Source organism: Moschus berezovskii, chromosome X (assembly GCF_049115385.1).
Source record: "Moschus berezovskii isolate FMDL1 chromosome X, NW_MosBer_1.0, whole genome shotgun sequence".
NCBI lineage: Eukaryota > Metazoa > Chordata > Mammalia > Artiodactyla > Moschidae > Moschus > Moschus berezovskii.
Window position 1 is genome coordinate 45,401,270 of NC_142488.1, and position 19,284 is coordinate 45,420,553.

Consider the following 19,284-nt stretch of genomic DNA (forward strand, 5'->3'; position numbering starts at 1 on the left):
GAGGTTGTGGAAGCTCTTTGATGTGAGAGACTGGCTCTGGGGAATCTGGGTTTTGTCTGATGGGTGGGGTTGTGCTCAGTAAATCTTTAATCCAATTTTCTCTTTATGCATGGGGGCTGCATTTCCTGAAGCAAACCTATGTTAGGAGTAATGACAACCTCCTTCCAAAGGGCTTATGCCAGTACTGTTGTATTCAGTGCCCCTGACCCTGCGTCAGGCCACTGTCGACCCATGCCTCCACCATATCATGATGTCTTATGATAGCTGTCCTTCTCCGTCTGACTTCATTCAGTATGACAATAAATAGATCCATCCATGTTGCTGCAAATGGCATTATTTCATTTTCTCTAATGCCTGCTGAAGCCCCAATACTTTGGCCACTTGATGTGAAGAACTGACTCATTGGAAAAGACCCTGATGCTGGGAAATATTGAAGGCAGGAAGAGAAGGAGACAACAGAGGATGAGATGGTTGGATGGCATCACTGACTCAATGAATATGAGTTTGAGCAAGCTCCAGGAGTTGTTGATTGACAAGAAAGCCTGACATCCATGGGTTAGCAAATAGTTGGACACGACTGAGCGACTGAACTGAACTGAAAATGAAACCCACTGGAGAAATCATAAAATCAAAGGTTATAGGAGTTAAGGGCACCTTCATGGCCACAGGTTAATTAGTGACTAAGTTAAGACGTGAAACCCAGCACTCCATGTCTACAGAGCCCTTGTTCTTTCTATCCTACCTTACTGCTTTGAGGAAGTGGAAGAAGATAAACTTTAACTTTCCTGGACGGGGTGAGAAAATGAGTTTAGGTGAAGAAAGTTAAGGTCCAAAGTCCTTGGCCTTAATATTTTCACATGCAGTTGTTGTTGGTATGTATTAGTTACATGTGGATATTTAAATTAAAATGAAATAAAATGTACAATTCCATTTCTCAGTCATACTAGCCACATTTCAAGTACTTAGCAGCCACAAATGGTTGACCAGTGGCTACTGTAACAGAGACTACATATATACAACATGTTCATCACTGCCAAAAGTTCTACTAGGCAGCACTACAGAAACAAGAAATTTACATTCCCACCAACAATACAAGAGGTTCCCTTTTCTCTATGTTCTCTCCAGCATTTATTGTTTGTAGGTTTTTTGATGATGTCCATTCTACCAGTGTAAGGTAATACATCACTGTGGTTTTGATTTGCATCTCTAATAATTAGCAATATTGAGCATTTTTTCATGTGCCTCTTGGCCATCTGCATATCTTCTTTGGAGAAATACCTATTTAGGTCTTCTGCCCATTTTTTGATTGTGTTGGTTTTTTGTTATTGAGCTGCATGAGCTGTTTGTATACTTTGGAGGTTAATCCCTTGACAGTTGCTCTATTTGCAAATATTTTCTCCCACACTGAGGGTTGTCTTTTCATCTTGTTTATGGTTTTCTTTGTTGTGCAAAAGATTTTACAGTCACTAAGAGGAACAGTATGGAGGTTTCTTACAAAACTAAAAACAGAACTACAATGCTGTGTTGTGATTAGTCACCCAGTTATGTATGACTCTTTGTGACCCCATAGACTGTAGGCTGCCAGGCTCCTCTGTCCACGGGGATTCTCCAGGCAAGAATACTAGAGTGGATTGCCATGCCCTCCTGAAGGGGATCTTCCCAACCCAGGGATCAAACCCAGGTCTTCCACATTGCAAGAGGTTTCTTTACCATCTGAGCCTCCAGGGAAGCCCAAGAATACTGGAGTGGGTAGTCTATCCCTTCTCCAGGGGAACTACCCAACCCAGGAATCAAACAGGGGTCTCCTGCATTGCAGGCAGATTCTTTACCAGCTGAGCTACCAGGGAAGCCCCAGAACCACCATATGACCCAGCAATTCCATACTGAGCATATACCATAAGAAAACAACAGTTCAAAAAGACATTCACCCCATTGTTCATTGCAGCACTGTTTACAATAGCCAGGACATGGAAGCAACCTAAATGTCCAAAGACAGATGAATGGAAAAGAAGATGTGGTGTATATACACAATGGACTATTAGTTGGTCAAAAAGGAATAGAATTGGATCTCTTGTACAGACATGGATGAACCTACAGTCTGTCATACAGAGTGAAGTAAGTCAGAAAGAGTAAAACAAATATGGTATATCAATGTATATATGTGGAATCTAGAAAAATGGTACAGATGAACCTATTTGCAGGGCAGGAATAGAGACACAGATGTAGAGAAAGGACATGTGGACGTGCAGCAGGGCAGGGAGAGGGGTGGGATAAAATGGCAGATTGAGATTGGCATATATATTAGACTGGCCAAAGAGTGCATTCAGGTTTTCCCCTTAAACCTTACAGAAAAACTCAAATGAACTTTTTACCCAACCCAGTACACTATCATGTGTAAAAAAAAAAAAAAGATAGCAAGTGAGAAACTGCTATGCATTACAGGGAGCTCAGCTCAGTGCTCTGAGGTGATCTAGATGGGTAGGATGGGGAGAGGTTGGGAGAGAGTTCCAAGAGGGAGGAGATATATGTATACATGTGGATATACGTACACATGTGGCTGGTTCCCTTTGTTACATAGCAGAAACTAACACAACATTGTGAGGTAACTACAGCCCAATTTAAAAAACAAGAAATAAGAACTTTAATATGTTTAACAAGCTCGCACAGGGACTTTGGTGTACCTTCAAGTTTGTAAACTACTGGCTTAAAGGGATGTGTGTGTGCTATAATGAAGTCAGGCCCTTACATGGGGTGGCAACAACTGGATCAGAAACCAAGAGAATAGGGATAGAGATTCCAGTGAGGGGACAGAGGAAGGGAGGGAGGGAGAGGGAATATGAATATGCATATGAAAGTTAGACAAACAGATAGATAGCAAAAAGGGGAGAAATAAACAAAGGGAGAGTAATCCCAAGGGAGCAGTTTCATCCACTGAACAGAGTCTAGATCAGTCAACTACTTTTTCTAACACCTTGGGACTATCACAGATATAGCCCAGGAAGGTTGTCAGTTCTTCATGGAAGTGTCCTCTATCTTATCCCAAGGGCACTCACACAGATCATCAGAGTTGGGCCTACCTCACAAATGTCCTTTAGGTGCTTGATGTAATGACGCTCGGTGCTCATGATCTCATTGATGACGTTGGCCCGCATCTGGTCCCGGTTTTGGAGTGGCCGGCCCAGACAGAGGCAGTCTGAGTTGGGGTCCAGGTGCCCATTCTGAACATCACTGGGCCCTTCCTCTACCCCATCCTCCTGGTTCACCCATAGCTGTAGAGGCAGGCAGAAGAAGAATAATGGGTTAGCTTCCTTCTTTGAGAAGTTTTCAGCCAAGTAGAAAAAGGATAAACTAAAATCTTCAGGTATTCATAAAGCCAGAACCTTCAACCAGAGCCCTCTTAAACTGAATGCCAGGACTGGCTCTAGGGTGACTTGTTGGTCTTATCTATGAGTCTATGCCTCTCTAGGCCTATAGTGACCTATCCATAAAATGGAGGATGGAGAAGAGTAGGACTAAATCATTTCTAAGAGACTTCTTGGCTAGGAAGGTTTCAGAGGAGAAAAGAGTTATGGCAAGCAGAACTCATTTGTGCTGGAGCATATTGAGCCATCACAGCTGGATCAAAAAATGCAGATTAAATTATAATCTTGGGAGGTGAAGGGTCCAAGATGGTGACATAAGGAGACCCTGATCTCACCTCCTCCCATGGACACACCAAATCTACACCTATACAGAGAGTAATTTCAAAACTGGACTTCATTTTATTTTTATAGAGCAATTTTTGAGGGCTGATTGGATAGTTACTGCACATAAAAGGACCAGATAGAAATGGGTAGTGAAGATGGAAACATGCTATCTATGAACCACACTGCTGAAGTAGCACTTTGCAATAGTGAGGGATATTGCTGAGCAAAGACTCACCTAAACCCAGGAGTTTAAAGAGTGGATGCACAAACTTAGGGAACAAACTTATAGTTACCAGAGGAGAAGGGTTGGGGAGGGATAGATTGGGAGTCTGGTACCGACACATACACACTGCTGTATTTAAAATAAACAACAAGGACCTACTGTATAGCACAGGGAACTACTATATATCTGCTCAATATTCTGTAATAACTTAAAATAATTTGAAAAAGGATACATGCATACATATAACTGAATCACTTTGCTCTACATCTGAAACACAGCATTGTTAATCAATTATATTCCAACATAAAATGAAAATCAAAGAAGTAAAAATAAAGAGCTCCTAGACACCTACACTATACAATTGGAGAAGGAAATGGCAACCCACTCCAGTGTTCTTGCCTGGAGAATCCCAGGGATGGGGGAACCTGGTGGGCTGATGTCTATGGGGTTGCACAGAGTCGGACATGACTGAAGTGACTTAGCAGCAGCAGCAGACTATACAGTAAGGAAATGCATTTACTAACACAAAAGCTTCATTACCACTAAATCAATCTTACAAGAAATATTAAGGGGTTTTCTTCAAGTGGAAAAGAAAAGCTCATAAACAGAAATAAAATCTATTAAAGAAAAAATCTCAATGGTAAAGGCAAATATAGAAAAGGCAGTGTATTAGCCACTTAAAAAGCAATGAAGGTTAAAAGACAAAAGCAGAATAACCAACTATAACTATACTAATTTGTTAAGGAATACATAAAATTAAAAAAGGCAAAATGTGACATCAAAAACATAAAATGTGAGGTGAGGAAATAAAAGTGCAGTGCTTTGAGAATGCCTTCAAATTGTCAGTGTGATAGACAGCTATATGTTGCTGTTTGCTGTTCAGTCTCTAAGCTGTGGCCGATACTTTGCAATCATGGACTACCTTCACTGTCTCCCGGAGTTGGATGCTATATAACCATATCATTCTCTGTTGCCCTCTCCTCCTTTTGCCTTCAGTCTTTCCCAGTATCAGGGTCTTTTCCAATGAGTCAACTCTTCACATAAGGTGGCCAAAGTATTGGAACTTCAGCATCATTCCTTCCAATGAATATTCAGGGTCGATTTCCTTTAGGATTTGCTTGTGTGACCTCATAGTTCAAGGGATTCTCAAGAGCCTTCTCCAGCACCAGAGTTCAAAAGCATCAATTCTTTGGCGCTCAGCCTTCTTTATGGTCCAACTCTCACATCTGTATATGATTGCTTGAAAAACCATAGTTTTGACTATATAGACCATTATAGGCAAAGTGATGTCTCTGTTTCTTAATACACTATCTAGGTTTGTCATAGCTTTCCTCCCAAGGAGCAAGTGCCTTTTAATTTCATGGCTGCAGTCACTATCTGCAGTGATTTTGGAGCCCCCAAAAATTAAATCTGTCACTGCTTCCACTTTTTCCCATTCTAATTGCCATGAAGTGATGGGCCCACATGCCATGATCTTCATTTTCTGAATGTTGAGTTTTAAGCAAGTTTATTCACTCTCCTCTTTCACCCTCATGAAGAAGCTCTTTAGTTCCTCTTCACTTTCTGCCATCAGGGTGGTATCATCTGCATATCTGAAGTTGTCGCTATTTCTCCTAGCAACCTTTACACCAGCTTGTGATTCATCGAGCATGATATTTCACATGATGTACTCTGCATACATATAAACAGGGAATCAATACACAGCCTTGATATATTCCATTCCCAATTTGGAGCCAGTCAGCTTTTCCATGTAAGGTTCTAACTATTGTTTCCTGACTCACATATAGGTTTTTCAGGAGACAGGTAAGGTGGCCTAGTATTCCCATCTCTTTAAGAATTTCTACAGTTTGTTGAGAACCACACAGTCAAAGGCTTTAGCATAGTCAATGAAGCAGATATTTTTTTCTGGAATTCCCTTGCTTTCTCTATGATCCAAGGGATGGTGACAAATTGGCCTCTGGTTCATCTGCTTTTTCTAGACCCAGTTTGTATCTCTGGAAGTTCTCAGTTCAGGTACTAGTGAAGCCTAGCTTGAAGCATTTTAAGCATAACCTTACTAGTATGTTAAATGAGCAATACAGTATAATAGTGTGAACATTCTTTGAAATTGCCTTTTTTTGGGGATTGAAATGAAAACTGACCTTTTCCAGTCCTGTGGCCACCTCTGAGTTTTTCAAATTTGCTGGTATATTGAGTGCAGCATTTTCACAGCATCATCTTTTAGGATTTGATTTTTTTTCAAATCAAATAGTTCAGCTGGAATTATATCACTTCCACTAGCTTTGCTTACACTAATGCTTCCTTAAGGTCCACTTGACTTCACACCAAAACATGTCTGGTTCTAGATGAATGACCACAATATCATGATTATTTGAGTCATAGAGACATTTTGTATAGATTCTCTGTGTATTCTTGCCACTTCTTAATCTCTCCTGCTTCTGTTAGGTCCTTACTGTTTCTCTCCTTTATCATGACCATTCTTCCATGATATATTCCCTTGATCTCCTCAATTTTCTTGAAGAGGTCTCTAGTATTTCCCATTGTATTATTTTCCTTAACTCATTTGCATTGTTCATTTAAGAGAGTCTTCTTATCTCTCCTTGCTATTCTCTGGAACTCTTCATTCAGTTGGGTATATCTTTCCGTTTCTCCCTTGCCTTTCACTTCTCTTCTTTCCTCAGCTATTTGTAAGCTTCCTCAGACAACGATTTTGCCTCTTGAATTTCTTTGGCTTTGGGGTAATTTTAGTCACTGCTTTCTGTACAATGTTACGAAACGCTCTCTATAGTTCTTTAGGCAATCTATCAGATCTAATTCCTTGAATCTATTTGTCACCTCCACTGTATAATCATAAGGGATTTGATTTAGGTTATACCTCAATGACCAAGGGGTTTTTCCTACTTTCTTCAATTTAAGCTTGAATTTTGCAATAAGGTGTTGATGATCTGATCCATAGGCAGCTCCAGGTCTTGCTTTTGCTGATTGTATACTATATCTCAATCTTACGCTTCAAAGAATATAGTCAAACTGAATTCGGTATTGAGAATCTGGTGATGTCTATGTGTAGAGTCATCTCTTGTGTTGTTGGAAAAGTGTGTTTGCAATAAGCAGTACGTTTTCTTGGCAAAACTCTGTTAGCCTTCGCCCTGCTTCATTTTGTACTCCAAGGCCAAACTGGCCTGTTACTCCAGGTATTTATTGACTTCCTACTTCTGCATCCGAGTCCCCTATGATGAAAATAACATCTTTTTTAGTGTTAGTTTTAGAACGACTTGTATGTTGCCATAGAACTGATCAACTTCAGTTTCTTTGGCCTCAGTAGCTTGAGCAAGACTTGGATTACTGTGATGTTGAATGGTTGCCTTGGAAATAAACTGAGATCATTCTGTCATTTTTGAGATTGCACCCAATTACTGCATCTCAGACTCTTCTGTTGACTATGAGGGCTATTCCATTTCTTTTAAGGGGTTCTTGCCCACAGTAGTAGGTATAATGGTCATCTGAATTAAATTTGCCTATTACTGTACATTTTAGTTCACTGATTTTAAGATGTTGATGTTCTCTCTTGCCATCTCTTACTTGACCATGCCCAATTTACCTTTATTTGTGGACCTAATATTCCACAATATTAGGTCCTATTAGGTCCTATGCAATATTGTTCTTTGTAGCATCAGACTCTACTTTCACCACCAGACACATTCATAAGTGAGCATCATTTCTGCTTTGGCCCCATTCATGGATCAGAGCCTTGTGGCAAAGGGAATTGTGTAACTCAATGAAGCTTGAAATATTCAATGCAGGGTCACCCAAGATAGATGAGTCATAGTGAAGAGTTCTGACAAAACATGGTCAACGATAGGAGGAAATGCAAATCACTCCAGTACTCTTGTTGCTGGAACCCCATGAACAGTGTGAAAAAGCAAAAAGACATGACACTGGAAGATGAGCCCCCCAGGTCAGAAGGTGTCCAGTATGCTACTGGGGAAGAGTGGAAGGCAATTACCAATAGCTCCAGAAAGACAGTTATATACAGGTTGATATATATGAACCTCATATCAACTATAACCCAAAAACCTACAACGGGTACACAAAAAATAATGAGACAGAAATTCTAACAACACACTAAAGAAATCCATCAGACTCCAAAGGGAGAATCCAAGAGAAGAACACAGGAATAGAGAAGACCAAATAAACCCAGAAAATAATTAAACAAATGGCAATAAGTGCACATCTATTAATAATTATTTTAATATAAATGTATTAAACATTTTATATCAAAAGGTATAGGAGAACTGAATGAATAAAAAACAAAATCCATCTGCATGCTGCATACAGGAGACTGACTGAAGGCCTAAAGGCATATGTAAACTAAACGTAAAGAGAAGGGGAAAAAAATATGCCATGCAAATTAAAAAAAAAAAAAGAATCTGGGGTGGCAATGTTTATACCAGACAAAGCAAACTTTAAAAAAAGACTGTAACAAAAGACAAAGAAGGGTAATATATGATAAAGAGATCAACACAACGAAAGGATTTAACATTTGTAAACCTTTATGCATCCAACATTAGAGCACCTAAATGTATACAAAATGTTAGATAAAATAAGATAAATCAACAGTAACACAATAATAGTAGAGGACTATAATATCCGAATTACATCATCTAGACAGAAAATCAATAAGAAAACAATAGCCTTAGGCAATGCAGTAAATCACAAATGGACTTAATAGATATATATAGAATATTCGATCCAGAAACAACAGATTGCACTTCCTTTTCAAGTGTATAGGAACATTCTTCAGGATAGATCATAGGATGCCATAAAATAAACTTCAATAATTTAGGAAAGCTGAAATCATATCAAGTATCTTTTCCATACACAAGGATATGAAACTAGAAATACAATAAAAGAAAATTTTAAAAAGCACAAACACATGGAGAATAAACAAAATAACATGCTACTAAAGAGCAAATGGATCAATGAAAAAAATTGAAGGGGAAACTTTAAAAAAATTCCTTGAGACAACTGAAAATGGAAACACAACTGTAAAAAATCCATGGGATGCAGCAAAAGGAGTGCTAAAAGGGTAGTTCATACTGATACAGCAAGAAAATCTGAAATAAAAAACCTAATACACCATTTAAAGGAAGTGGAACAATAAGAACAAACAAAGTCCAAAGTTAGCAGAAGAAAGAAAGTAATAAAGAGCAGAGTGGAAATAAATGAAATATAGATTTAAATATAGAAAAAATCAATGAAACTAACAGTTAGTTCCTTGAAAAGATAAAGAAAATAGACAAACATTTAGCACAAGTCTAATGTTTCATAGGATTCACAATTCTACCAAATATTTAAAGAAGAGTTAATACCTATCCTTCTCAAATTATCCCCAAACATTAAAGAGCAAGGAACACATCCCAAATTATTTTATGAGTCCAGCATTACCCTGATAGCAAAGCCAGATAATCACATATGAACAAACACACACGCACAGAGTTCAGTTCAGTTCAGTCGTTCAGTCGTGTCCGACTCTTTGCAAACCCATGAATAACAGCACGCCAGGCGTCCCTGTCCATCACCAACTCCTGGAGTTCACTCAAATTCTTGTCCATTCAGTCGGTGATGCCATCCAGCCATCTCATTCTCTGTTGTCCCCTTCTCCTCCTTGCCCCCAATCCCTCCCAGCATCAGAGTCTTTTCCAGTGAGTCAACTCGTCGCATGAGGTGGCCAAAGTATTGGAGCTTCAGCTTTAGCATCAGTCCTTCCAATGAACACCCAGGATTGATCTCCTTTAGAATGGACTGGTTGGATCTCCTTGCAGTCCAAGGGACTCTCAAGGGTCTTCTCCAGCACCACAGTTCAAAAGCATCAATTCTTCGGCGATCAGCTTTCTTCACAGTCCAACTCTCACATCCATACATGACCACTGGAAAAATCATAGCCTTGACTAGATGGACCTTGGTTTGCAAAGTAATGTCTCTGCTTTTTAATATGCTGTCCAGGTTGGTCATAACTTTCCTTCCAAGGAGTAAGCATCTTTTAATTTCATGGCTGCAATCAGCATCCTCAGTGATTTTGGAGCCCCCAAAAATAAAGTTTGACATTGTTTCCACTGTTTCGCCATCTATTTCCCATGAAGTGATGGGACCAGATGCCATGATCTTCGTTTTCTGAATGTTGAGCTTCAAGTCAACTTTCTAACTCTCCTCTTTCACTTTCATCAAGAGGCTTTTGAGTTTCTCTTCACTTTCTGCCATAAGGGTGATGTCATCTGCATATCTAAGGTTATTGATATTTCCCCAGGAAATTTTGATTCCAGCTTGTGCTTCTTCCAGCCCAGCATTCCTCATGATGTACTCTGCATATAAGTTAAATAAGCAGGGTGACAATATACAACCTTGACGTACTCCTTTTCCTATTTGGAACCAGTCCATTGTTCCATGTCCAGTTCTAACTGTTGCTTCCTGGCCTGCATACAGGTTTCTCAAGAGGCAGGTCAGGTGGTCTGGTATTCCCACCTCTTTCAGAATTTTCCAGTTTGTTGTGATCCACACAGTCAAAGGCTTTGGCATAGTCAATGAAGCAGAAATAGATGTTTTTCTGGAACTCTCTTGCTTTCTCCATGATCCAGCGGATGTTGGCAATTTGATCTCTGGTTCCGCTGCCTTTCCTAAAACCAGCTTAAACATCTGGAAGTTCACAGTTCACATATTGCTGAAGCCTGGCTTGGAGAATTTTGAGCATGATTTTACTAGCGTGTGAGATGAGTGCAATTGTGCGGTAGTGTGAGCATTCTTTGGCATTGCCTTTCTTTGGGATTGGAATGAAGACTGACCTTTTCCAGTCCTGTGGCCACTGCTGAGTTTTCCAAATTTGCTGGCATATTGAGTGCAGCACTTTCACAGTATCATCTTTCAGGATTTGAAATAGCTCAACTGGAATTCCAGCACCTCCACTAGCTTTGTTCATATTGATGCTTTCTAAGGCCCGCTTGACTTCACATTCCAAGGTGTCTGGCTCTAGGTGAGTGTTACAGTCCAAAATATCTGATGAAAACAGATATCAAAATCTTCTACAAAATATTGCAAAATGCATTCAGCATCACATTAGAGGGATCATATACCATTGTTAACTAGGATTCATTTCAGCAATGCAAGAATGTTTTGAATTTCATAAATCAGTGTGATACACCATATTAAAAATCATATGATCATTTCAGTAGATGCAGAAATAACAGTTTGGGCACACCTGAAACTAATACAGTACTGTTATTCAAATATGCTCCAATACAAAATAAAATTTTTTAGGAAAAATTTTGGTTTTGATGCTGACCAAATTCACTACTAATTTAACATAAAACTTCTCAACAGAGTGAGTACAGAGGGAACATAATTCATAATAAAGGCCATGTATGACAAACCTACCAGACCACCTGACCTACCTCCTGAGAAAACTCTATGCAGGTCAGGAAGCAACAGTTAGAACTGGACATGGAACAACAGGCTGGTTCCAAATAGGAAAAGGTGTACGTCAAGGTTGTATATTGTCACCCTGCTTATTTAACTTATATGCAGAGTACATCATGAGGAATGCTGGGCTGGAAGAAGCACAAGCTGGAATCAAGATTGCCGGGAGAAATATCAATAACCTCAGATATGCAGATGACACCACCCTTATGGCAGAAAGTGAAGAGGAACTCAAAGGCCTCTTGATGAAAGTGAAAGAGGAGAGTGAAAAGGTTGGCTTAAAGCTCAACATTCAGAAAACGAAGATCAAGATCATGGCATCTGGTCCCATCACTTCTTGGGAAATAGATGGGGAAACAGTGGAAACAGTGTCAGACTTTATTTTTTTGGGGCTCCAAAATCACTGCGGATGCTGATTGCAGCCATGAAATTAAAAGACACTTGCTCCTTGGAAGGAAAGTTATGACCAGCCTAGATAGCATATTAAAGAGCAGGGACATTACTTTGCCAACCAAGGTCCGTCTAGTCAAGGCTATGCCTTTTCCCGTGGTCATGTATGGATGTGAGAGTTGGACTGTGAAGAAAGCTGATCGCCAAAGAATTGATGCTTTTGAACTGTGGTGCTGGAGAAGTCTCTTGAGAGTCCCTTGGACTGCAAGGAGATCCAACCAGTCCATTCTAGAGGAAATCAATCCTGGGTGTTCATTGGAAGGACTTATGCTAAAGCTGAAACTCCAATACTTTGGCCACCTCATGCGACGAGTTGACTCACTGGAAAAGACTCTGATGCTGGGAGCGATTGGGGGTAAGAGGAGACAGGGAAGACAGAGAATGAGGTGGCTGGATGGCATCACCGACTCGATGGACATGAGTTTGTGTGAACTCCGGGAGTTGGTGATGGACAGGGAGGCCTGGCGTGCTGTGGTTCATGGGGTCGCTAAGAGTTGGACACGACTGAGCGACTGAACTGAACTGATGACAAACCTACAGCTCACATAATATCCAGTGGTTAAAATCTGAAAATTTTTCCTCTAAGATCAGATACAGGAGAAAAATAACAACATTTGCCACTTTATTCAAAATAGTATTCAAAATCCTAGACGCAGCAATTAAGCTAGAAAAAGAAATGAAAAACATCCAAACCTGAAAGAAAGAAGTAAAAATATCATTATTTGCAGATGACATGATACTATATATAGAAAACCCAAACGACTTCACTAAAAAACTCTTATAACTAATAAATATATTCAAAAAATTTGCCGGATACAAAATGAAAACACAGAGATCTGTTGCATTTCTATAAACTAATAACAAATTGTCAGAAAGAAAAATAAAGAAAATCCCACTCACAAGTCCATCTAAAAGAATAAAAGTCCTAGGAATAAATTTATCAAAGAAGGTGAAAGACCTCCTATACTCTGAAAACTATAAGACATGGAGGACACTGGAGACAATTGCAAACAAATGGAAAGGTATACTATGTTCATGTCCTGGAAGAATCACTATTATTAAAAAGGCATACTATACTAAGCAGTCTATAGATTCGATGTAATCCTTATTAGGTACCAAAAACATTTTTCAAAAAACTAGAACAACTAATCCTAAATATCATGTGTAACCACAAAAGACGCCAATTAGCCAAAGAAGTCTTGAGAAAGAACCAAGCTCAAGGCATCGAGCTTCATGAATTGAAACTATAATACAAAGCTGCAGTAAACAAAACAGTATGGTACAGGAATGAAAACAGACACAAAGATCAATAACCAATTAACAATGTTGATAGTTGGTAGTTTCAGCTGAACAGCAAAGGGACTCAGCCTTACATATACATGCATCCGTTCTCCCCTAAACTCCCCCTCCTATCCAGGTTGGCACATAACATTGAATAGAGTTTCATGTGCTATACAACAGATCCTTGTTGGTTATCCATTTTAAATATATAGCAGCATGTACATGACCTTCCCAAAGTTCCTAACTATCCCATCCCCCTAGGAACTCTAAGTTCATTTTCTAAGACTGTGTATTTCTTTCTGTTTTGTAAGTAAATTCATTAGCATCATTTCATTTTGGATTCCACATATAACGGATGTCATACAATATTTCTCCTTCTCTGTCAAACTATTTTCACTCAATATGACATTCTGTAGGTTCATCCTTTTTGCTTTGGTGGTTTTTTTTTTTTGTACTTTTCCTTGTTTTATTTGTTTTTATTTTTCATGATTTTTGTTTGTATATATTACTTACCAATTTTTTTTTTTTTGTCATGACATGCAGCTTGCAGGGTCTTGGTTCCCTGACGGGGGTCAAGCCTGGACTCCTATGGTGGGAGCTTAGAATATGGCCACCAGACTGCCAGAGAATTCCCAGGCCAAGGGAATATCAATTGGTGTGAGCTCTCTCAGAGGTTTGCACCTTGGCACCAAGATCTAGATGCACTAAACTGCCTGCAAGCTCCAGTGCTGGATGCCCCAGCCCAAACAACCAGCAAGACAAGAACACAAACCCCACCCATTAGAGACAGTGTGCCTAAAGTCATACTAAAACACCTGAACATACACCTTTGACATGGCCCTGGCCACCAGAGGAACATGACCAAGCTCCACCCACCAGAACGCAAGAAACAGTCTCTCTCAATAGGAAGCCTACACAAACCTTGGACCGATCTCATCCAACAGGGGGCAGACACCAAAAGCAAGAGGAACTACGACTATGCAATCTGTGGAAAGAGTAGTTTAGACAAAATAAGATGACACAGAAACATACTGCATATGATAAAGCAACATAAAAAAGGTAAAAGACCAAACAAATGAAGAGGAAATAAGCAATCTACCTGAAAAAGAATTCAGAGTAATGACAGTAAAGATTATCTAAGATCTTAGAGATAAGGAGAGATAAGAAAGCCTTCCTCAGCAATCAATGCAAAGAAATAGAGGAAAACAACAGAATAGGAAAAACAAGAGATCTTTTCAAGAAAATTAAAGATATCAAGGGAATATTTCATGCAAAGATGGGCTCGATAAAGGACAGAAATGGTATGGACCTAACAGAAGTAGAAAATATTAAGAAGAGGTGGCAAGAATACACAGAAGAACTGTACAAAAAAGATCTTCACGATGAAGATAATCACGATGGCGTGATCACTCAACTGGAACCAGACATCTTGGAATGTGAAGTCAAGTGGGCCTTAGAGAGCATCACTATGAGCAAAGCTAGTGGAGGTGATGGAATTTCAATTGAGCTATTTCAAATCCTGAAAGATGATGCTGTGAAAGTGCTGCATTCAATATGCCAGCAGATTTGGAAAACTCAGCAGTGGCCACAGGACTGGAAAAGGTCAGTCTTCATTCCAATCCCAAAGAAAGGCAATGCCAAAGAATGCTCTAACTACCACACAATTGCACTCATCTCACACGCTAGTAAAGCCATGCTCAAAATTTTCCAAGCCAGGCTTCAGCAATATGTAAACTGTGAACTTCCAGATGTTCAAGCAGGTTTTAGAAAAGGCAGAGGTACCAGAGATCAAATTGCCAACATCCGCTGGCTCATGGAGAAAGCAAGAGAGTTCCAGAAAAACATCTATTTCTGCTTCATTGACTATGCCAAAGCCTTTGACTGTGTGGATCACAATAAACTATGGAACATTCTGAAAGAGATGGGAATACCAGATCACCTGACCTTCCTCTTGAGAAACCTGTATGCAGGCCAGGAAGCAACAGTTAGAACTGGACATGGAACAACAGACTGGTTCCAAATAGGAAAATGTGTGCGTCAAGGTTGTATATTGTCACCCTGCTTATTTAACTTGTATGCAGAGTACATCATGAGGAACGCTGGGCTGGAAGAAGCACAAGCTGGAATCAAGATTGCCGGGAGAAATACCAGTAACCTCAGATATGCAGATGACACCACCCTTATGGCAGAAAGTGAAGAGGAACTCAAAAGCCTCTTGATGAAAGTGAAAGAGGAGAGTAAAAGGTTGGCTTGAAGCTCAACATTCAGAAAACGAAGATCATGGCATCTGGTCCCATCACTTCATGGGAAATAGATGGGCAAACAGTGGAAACAGTGTCAGACTTTATTTTTGGCAGCCATGAAATTAAAAGACGCTTACTCCTTGGAAGGATAGTTATGACCAACCTAGATAGCATATTAAAAAGCAGAGACATTACTTTGCCAACAAAGGTCCGTCTAGTCAAGGCTATGGTTTTTTCTGTGGTCATGTATGGATGTGAGAGTTGGACTGTGAAGAAAGCTGATCGCCGAAGATTCGATGCTTTTAAACTGTGGTGCTGGAGAAGACTCTTGAGAGTCCCTTGGACTGCAAGGAGATCCAACCAGTCCATTCTAAAGGAAATCAATCCTGGGTGTTCATTGGAAGGACTGATGCTAAAGCTGAAACTCCAATGCTATGGCCACCTCACGCGACGAGTTGACTCACTGGAGAAGTCTGATACTGGGACGGATTGGGAGTGGGAGGAGACGGGGACGAGAGAGAATGAGATGGATGGATGGCATCACCAACTCGATGGACATAAGTTTGAGTGAACTCCGGGAGTAGGTGATTGACAGGGACACCTGGCGTGCTGTGATTCATGGGGTCACAGAGAGTCGGACACGACTGAGCGACTGAACTGAACTGAAGATCTCAGAAATAGAAAGGAAGCAATGGATTAAAAAGTTCAAAGAAATGTTTAACAAGGACCTAGTATAGCTAAAGAACAAATAAACAGTGATGAACAATATAGTTACAGAAATGAATAAATCAGCTAGGAGAAATCAATAGCAGAATAAATGAGGCAGAAGAATAGATAAGTGAGGTGGAAGACAGAATGGTGGCAATCACTGGTGTGGTAGAGAATGAAGAAATAAAGAGTGAAAAGAAATGAGGGCACACTCAGTAACATCTGGGACATTAAGAATGAAATGGCACGATGTATTTAAAGTGATGAAAGGCAAGAACCTTCAACCAAGAATACTCTACCCAGCTAAACTCTTCTTCAGATTTGATGGAGAAATCAAAAGCTTTCCAAACAAAAGTTAACAGAATTCAGCACAACCAAACCAGCTTTACAACAAATACAAAAGGAACTTCTCTAGGCAGGAAACAAGAGAAGGAAAAGACCTACCTACAAAAATAAAACCAAAACAATTAAGAAAAAGGTAATAGGATCATTAGGTAATAGGGTTTCCCTAGTGGCTCAGATAGTAAAGAATACACCTGCAATGTGGGAGACCTGGGTTCCATCCCTGGGTTGGGAAGATCCCCTGGAGCAGGGCATGTCAACCCACTCCAGTATTCCTGCCTGGCAAATTGCCATGGACAGAGGAACCTAACAGGCTACAGTACATGGAGCCACAGAGTCAGAAATGACTGAGTGACTAAGGCACAATAGGATCATACATATTAATAATTACCTTAAATGTAAATGGATTAAATGCATCAACCAGAAGACAGAGACTGGCTGAGCATATGAAAACCTGTGCATCTTTGCACTTCCACTTACCACATCACTCTGCTTGATCCCTCAAACTGTATGCAATTATTTTATATTGTTAGGTTAATCATGTTCCCATTATGGCTTGCAATTGTAATGGTCTTTTATTTTTTGTCAGGCTATTGACTGTGAAAACTGATAAACATCATTCACTATTGTGATTATGTAAATATTACTCACTTGATAACACTGTATCATGATTGGTCAACAGAAAAATAATAGAATTCTATATAACCAAAACCACCATGTAATAGAAACACCTGTAATTACTTTTTAAATCCAGATGCATACCAGAATTATCTTGATTTTTTTGAAAAATGCAACTGCCCAGGTATTGTTTCTTTTCTGCCACCACTCCAGATATGTATCTTCTTTTTTTATTTCTTAAATTGCTTTACTTACTGTTTTTAAAAATTTGTCTAATTTATTAAAGTATAATTTATGTACAATATTATATAAGTTTAAGTTCTACAACATATTGTTTCAACATTTATATGCTTTAAGAATTTGAACACCATCTGTTAATATACAAGGTTACTGAGCAGCCATGTTTTAAAGCAACTGGACTATCTTTTACTTTTATCTAGTTTGTTTCACTTTTGCTATTTCATATTCAGTGTTCCCATTTCATTTACTTTATGCTTTCTAATGTCTCTGTCTCTTCTATTTTTGATATTATTTATTAAGACTTTATCAAGTGTAGTAGAAAACCTCTTGTATACATATATATAAATAAAATCTATCATATAAATATTTTAAGAAACTTATGAATTTTTGCCTCACTGAAAAATTTATGACATGTTTATTCCACTTGTTTGACTTAGTATAAATAGAATGCTAGATTTCTAATTTATTTTATCATTTTTATATTATCAAGAAAATTTATTAAAATCTGACATAAATTTAGAGGTTCTCTTCCCAATTTAAACTGAATAACAAAGAGTTTTCCACTGAGATACTGAAAACACTAATCTTTTTTTTTTAATTTATTTTAATTGGAGGCTAATAACTTTACATTATTGCATTGATTTTGCCATACATTGACATGAATCTGCCCCGGGTGTACATGTGATCCCTATCTTGAACCCCTCTCCCACATCCCTCCCCTTCCCATCCCTCTGGTTCATCCCAGTGCACCAGCCCCGAACATCTGGTATCATGCATCGAACCTGGACTGGTGATTCATTTCATATATGTTTCAATGCCATTCTCCCAAATCATCCCACCCTTGCCATCTCCCACAGAGTCCAAAAGACTGTTCTATACATCTGTGTTTCTTTTGCTGTCTCATTCTTGCCAGGATAATCCCATGGACGGAGAAGCCTGGTAGGCTACAGTCCACGGGGTCGCAGAGAGTCGGACACGACTGAGCGATGGAACGAACGAACGATACAGGGTTATCGTTATCATCTTTCTAAACTCCATATATATGCGTTAGTATACTGTATTGGTGTTTTTCTTTCTGGCTTACTTCACTGTATAATAGGCTCCACTTTCATCCACCTCATTTGAACTGATTCAAATGCATTCATTTTAATAGCTGAGTAATTTTCCATTGTATGTATGTACCACAGCTTTCTTTTCCATTTGTCTGCCGACGGACATCTAGGTTGCTTCCATGTCCTGGCTATTGTAAACAGTGCTGCAATGAACATTGGGGTACACGTGTATCTTTCAGTTCTGGTTTCCTCGGTTTGAATGCCCAGCAGTGGGATTGCTGGGTCATATGGCAGTTCTATTTCCAGATTTTTAAGGAATCTCCACACTGGTCTCTATAGTGGCTGTACTAGTTTGCATTCCTATCAACAGTGAAAGAGGGTTCCCTTTTCTCCACACCCTCTCCAGCATTTATTGTTTGTGGATTTTTGGATAGCAGCCATTCTGACCGGGGTGTGATGGTACCTCATTGTGGTAGTGATTTGCATTTCTCTGATAATGAGAGATGTTGACCATCTCTTCATGTGTTTGTTAGCCATCTGTATGTCTTCTTTGGAGAAATGTCTGTTTATTTCTTTGGCCCATTTTTTGATTGGGTCGTTTATTTCTCCAGAACTGAGCGGCAGGAGCTGCTTGTATATTTTTGAGATTAATTCTTTGTCAGTTGCTTTGTTTGCTATTATTTTCTCCCATTCTGAACGCTGTCTTTTCACCTTGCTTATAATTTCCTTTGCTGTACAGAAGATTTTCAGTTTAATTAGGTTCCATTTATTTATTTTTGCTTTTATTCCTATTACTCTGGGAGATGGGTCATAGAGGATCCTGCTGTGATTTATGTCTGAGAATGTTTTGCCTATGTTTTCCTCCAGGAGTTTTATAGTTTCTGGTCTTACATTTAGATCTTTAATCCATTTTGAGTTTATTTTTGTGTATGGTGTTAGAAAGTGATCTAGTTTCATTATTTTACAAGTGCTTC

At 39.2% G+C, this 19,284-nt stretch overlaps 1 protein-coding gene across 7 annotated transcripts in view; it reads right to left on the reverse strand.

Moving 5' to 3' along the window:
* The window catches only part of ARHGEF9 (Cdc42 guanine nucleotide exchange factor 9), a 515,595-nt gene that overhangs the window by 134,597 nt on the left and 361,714 nt on the right, over positions 1-19,284 (reverse strand). For all 7 annotated transcript variants that reach the window (XM_088834154.1, XM_055438785.2, XM_088834153.1 and 4 more), the window contains one exon: positions 3,078-3,269. In XM_088834154.1, coding sequence (XP_088690280.1) covers positions 3,078-3,269 — 192 coding nt within the window. The remainder of the gene's footprint in view (positions 1-3,077; positions 3,270-19,284) is intronic.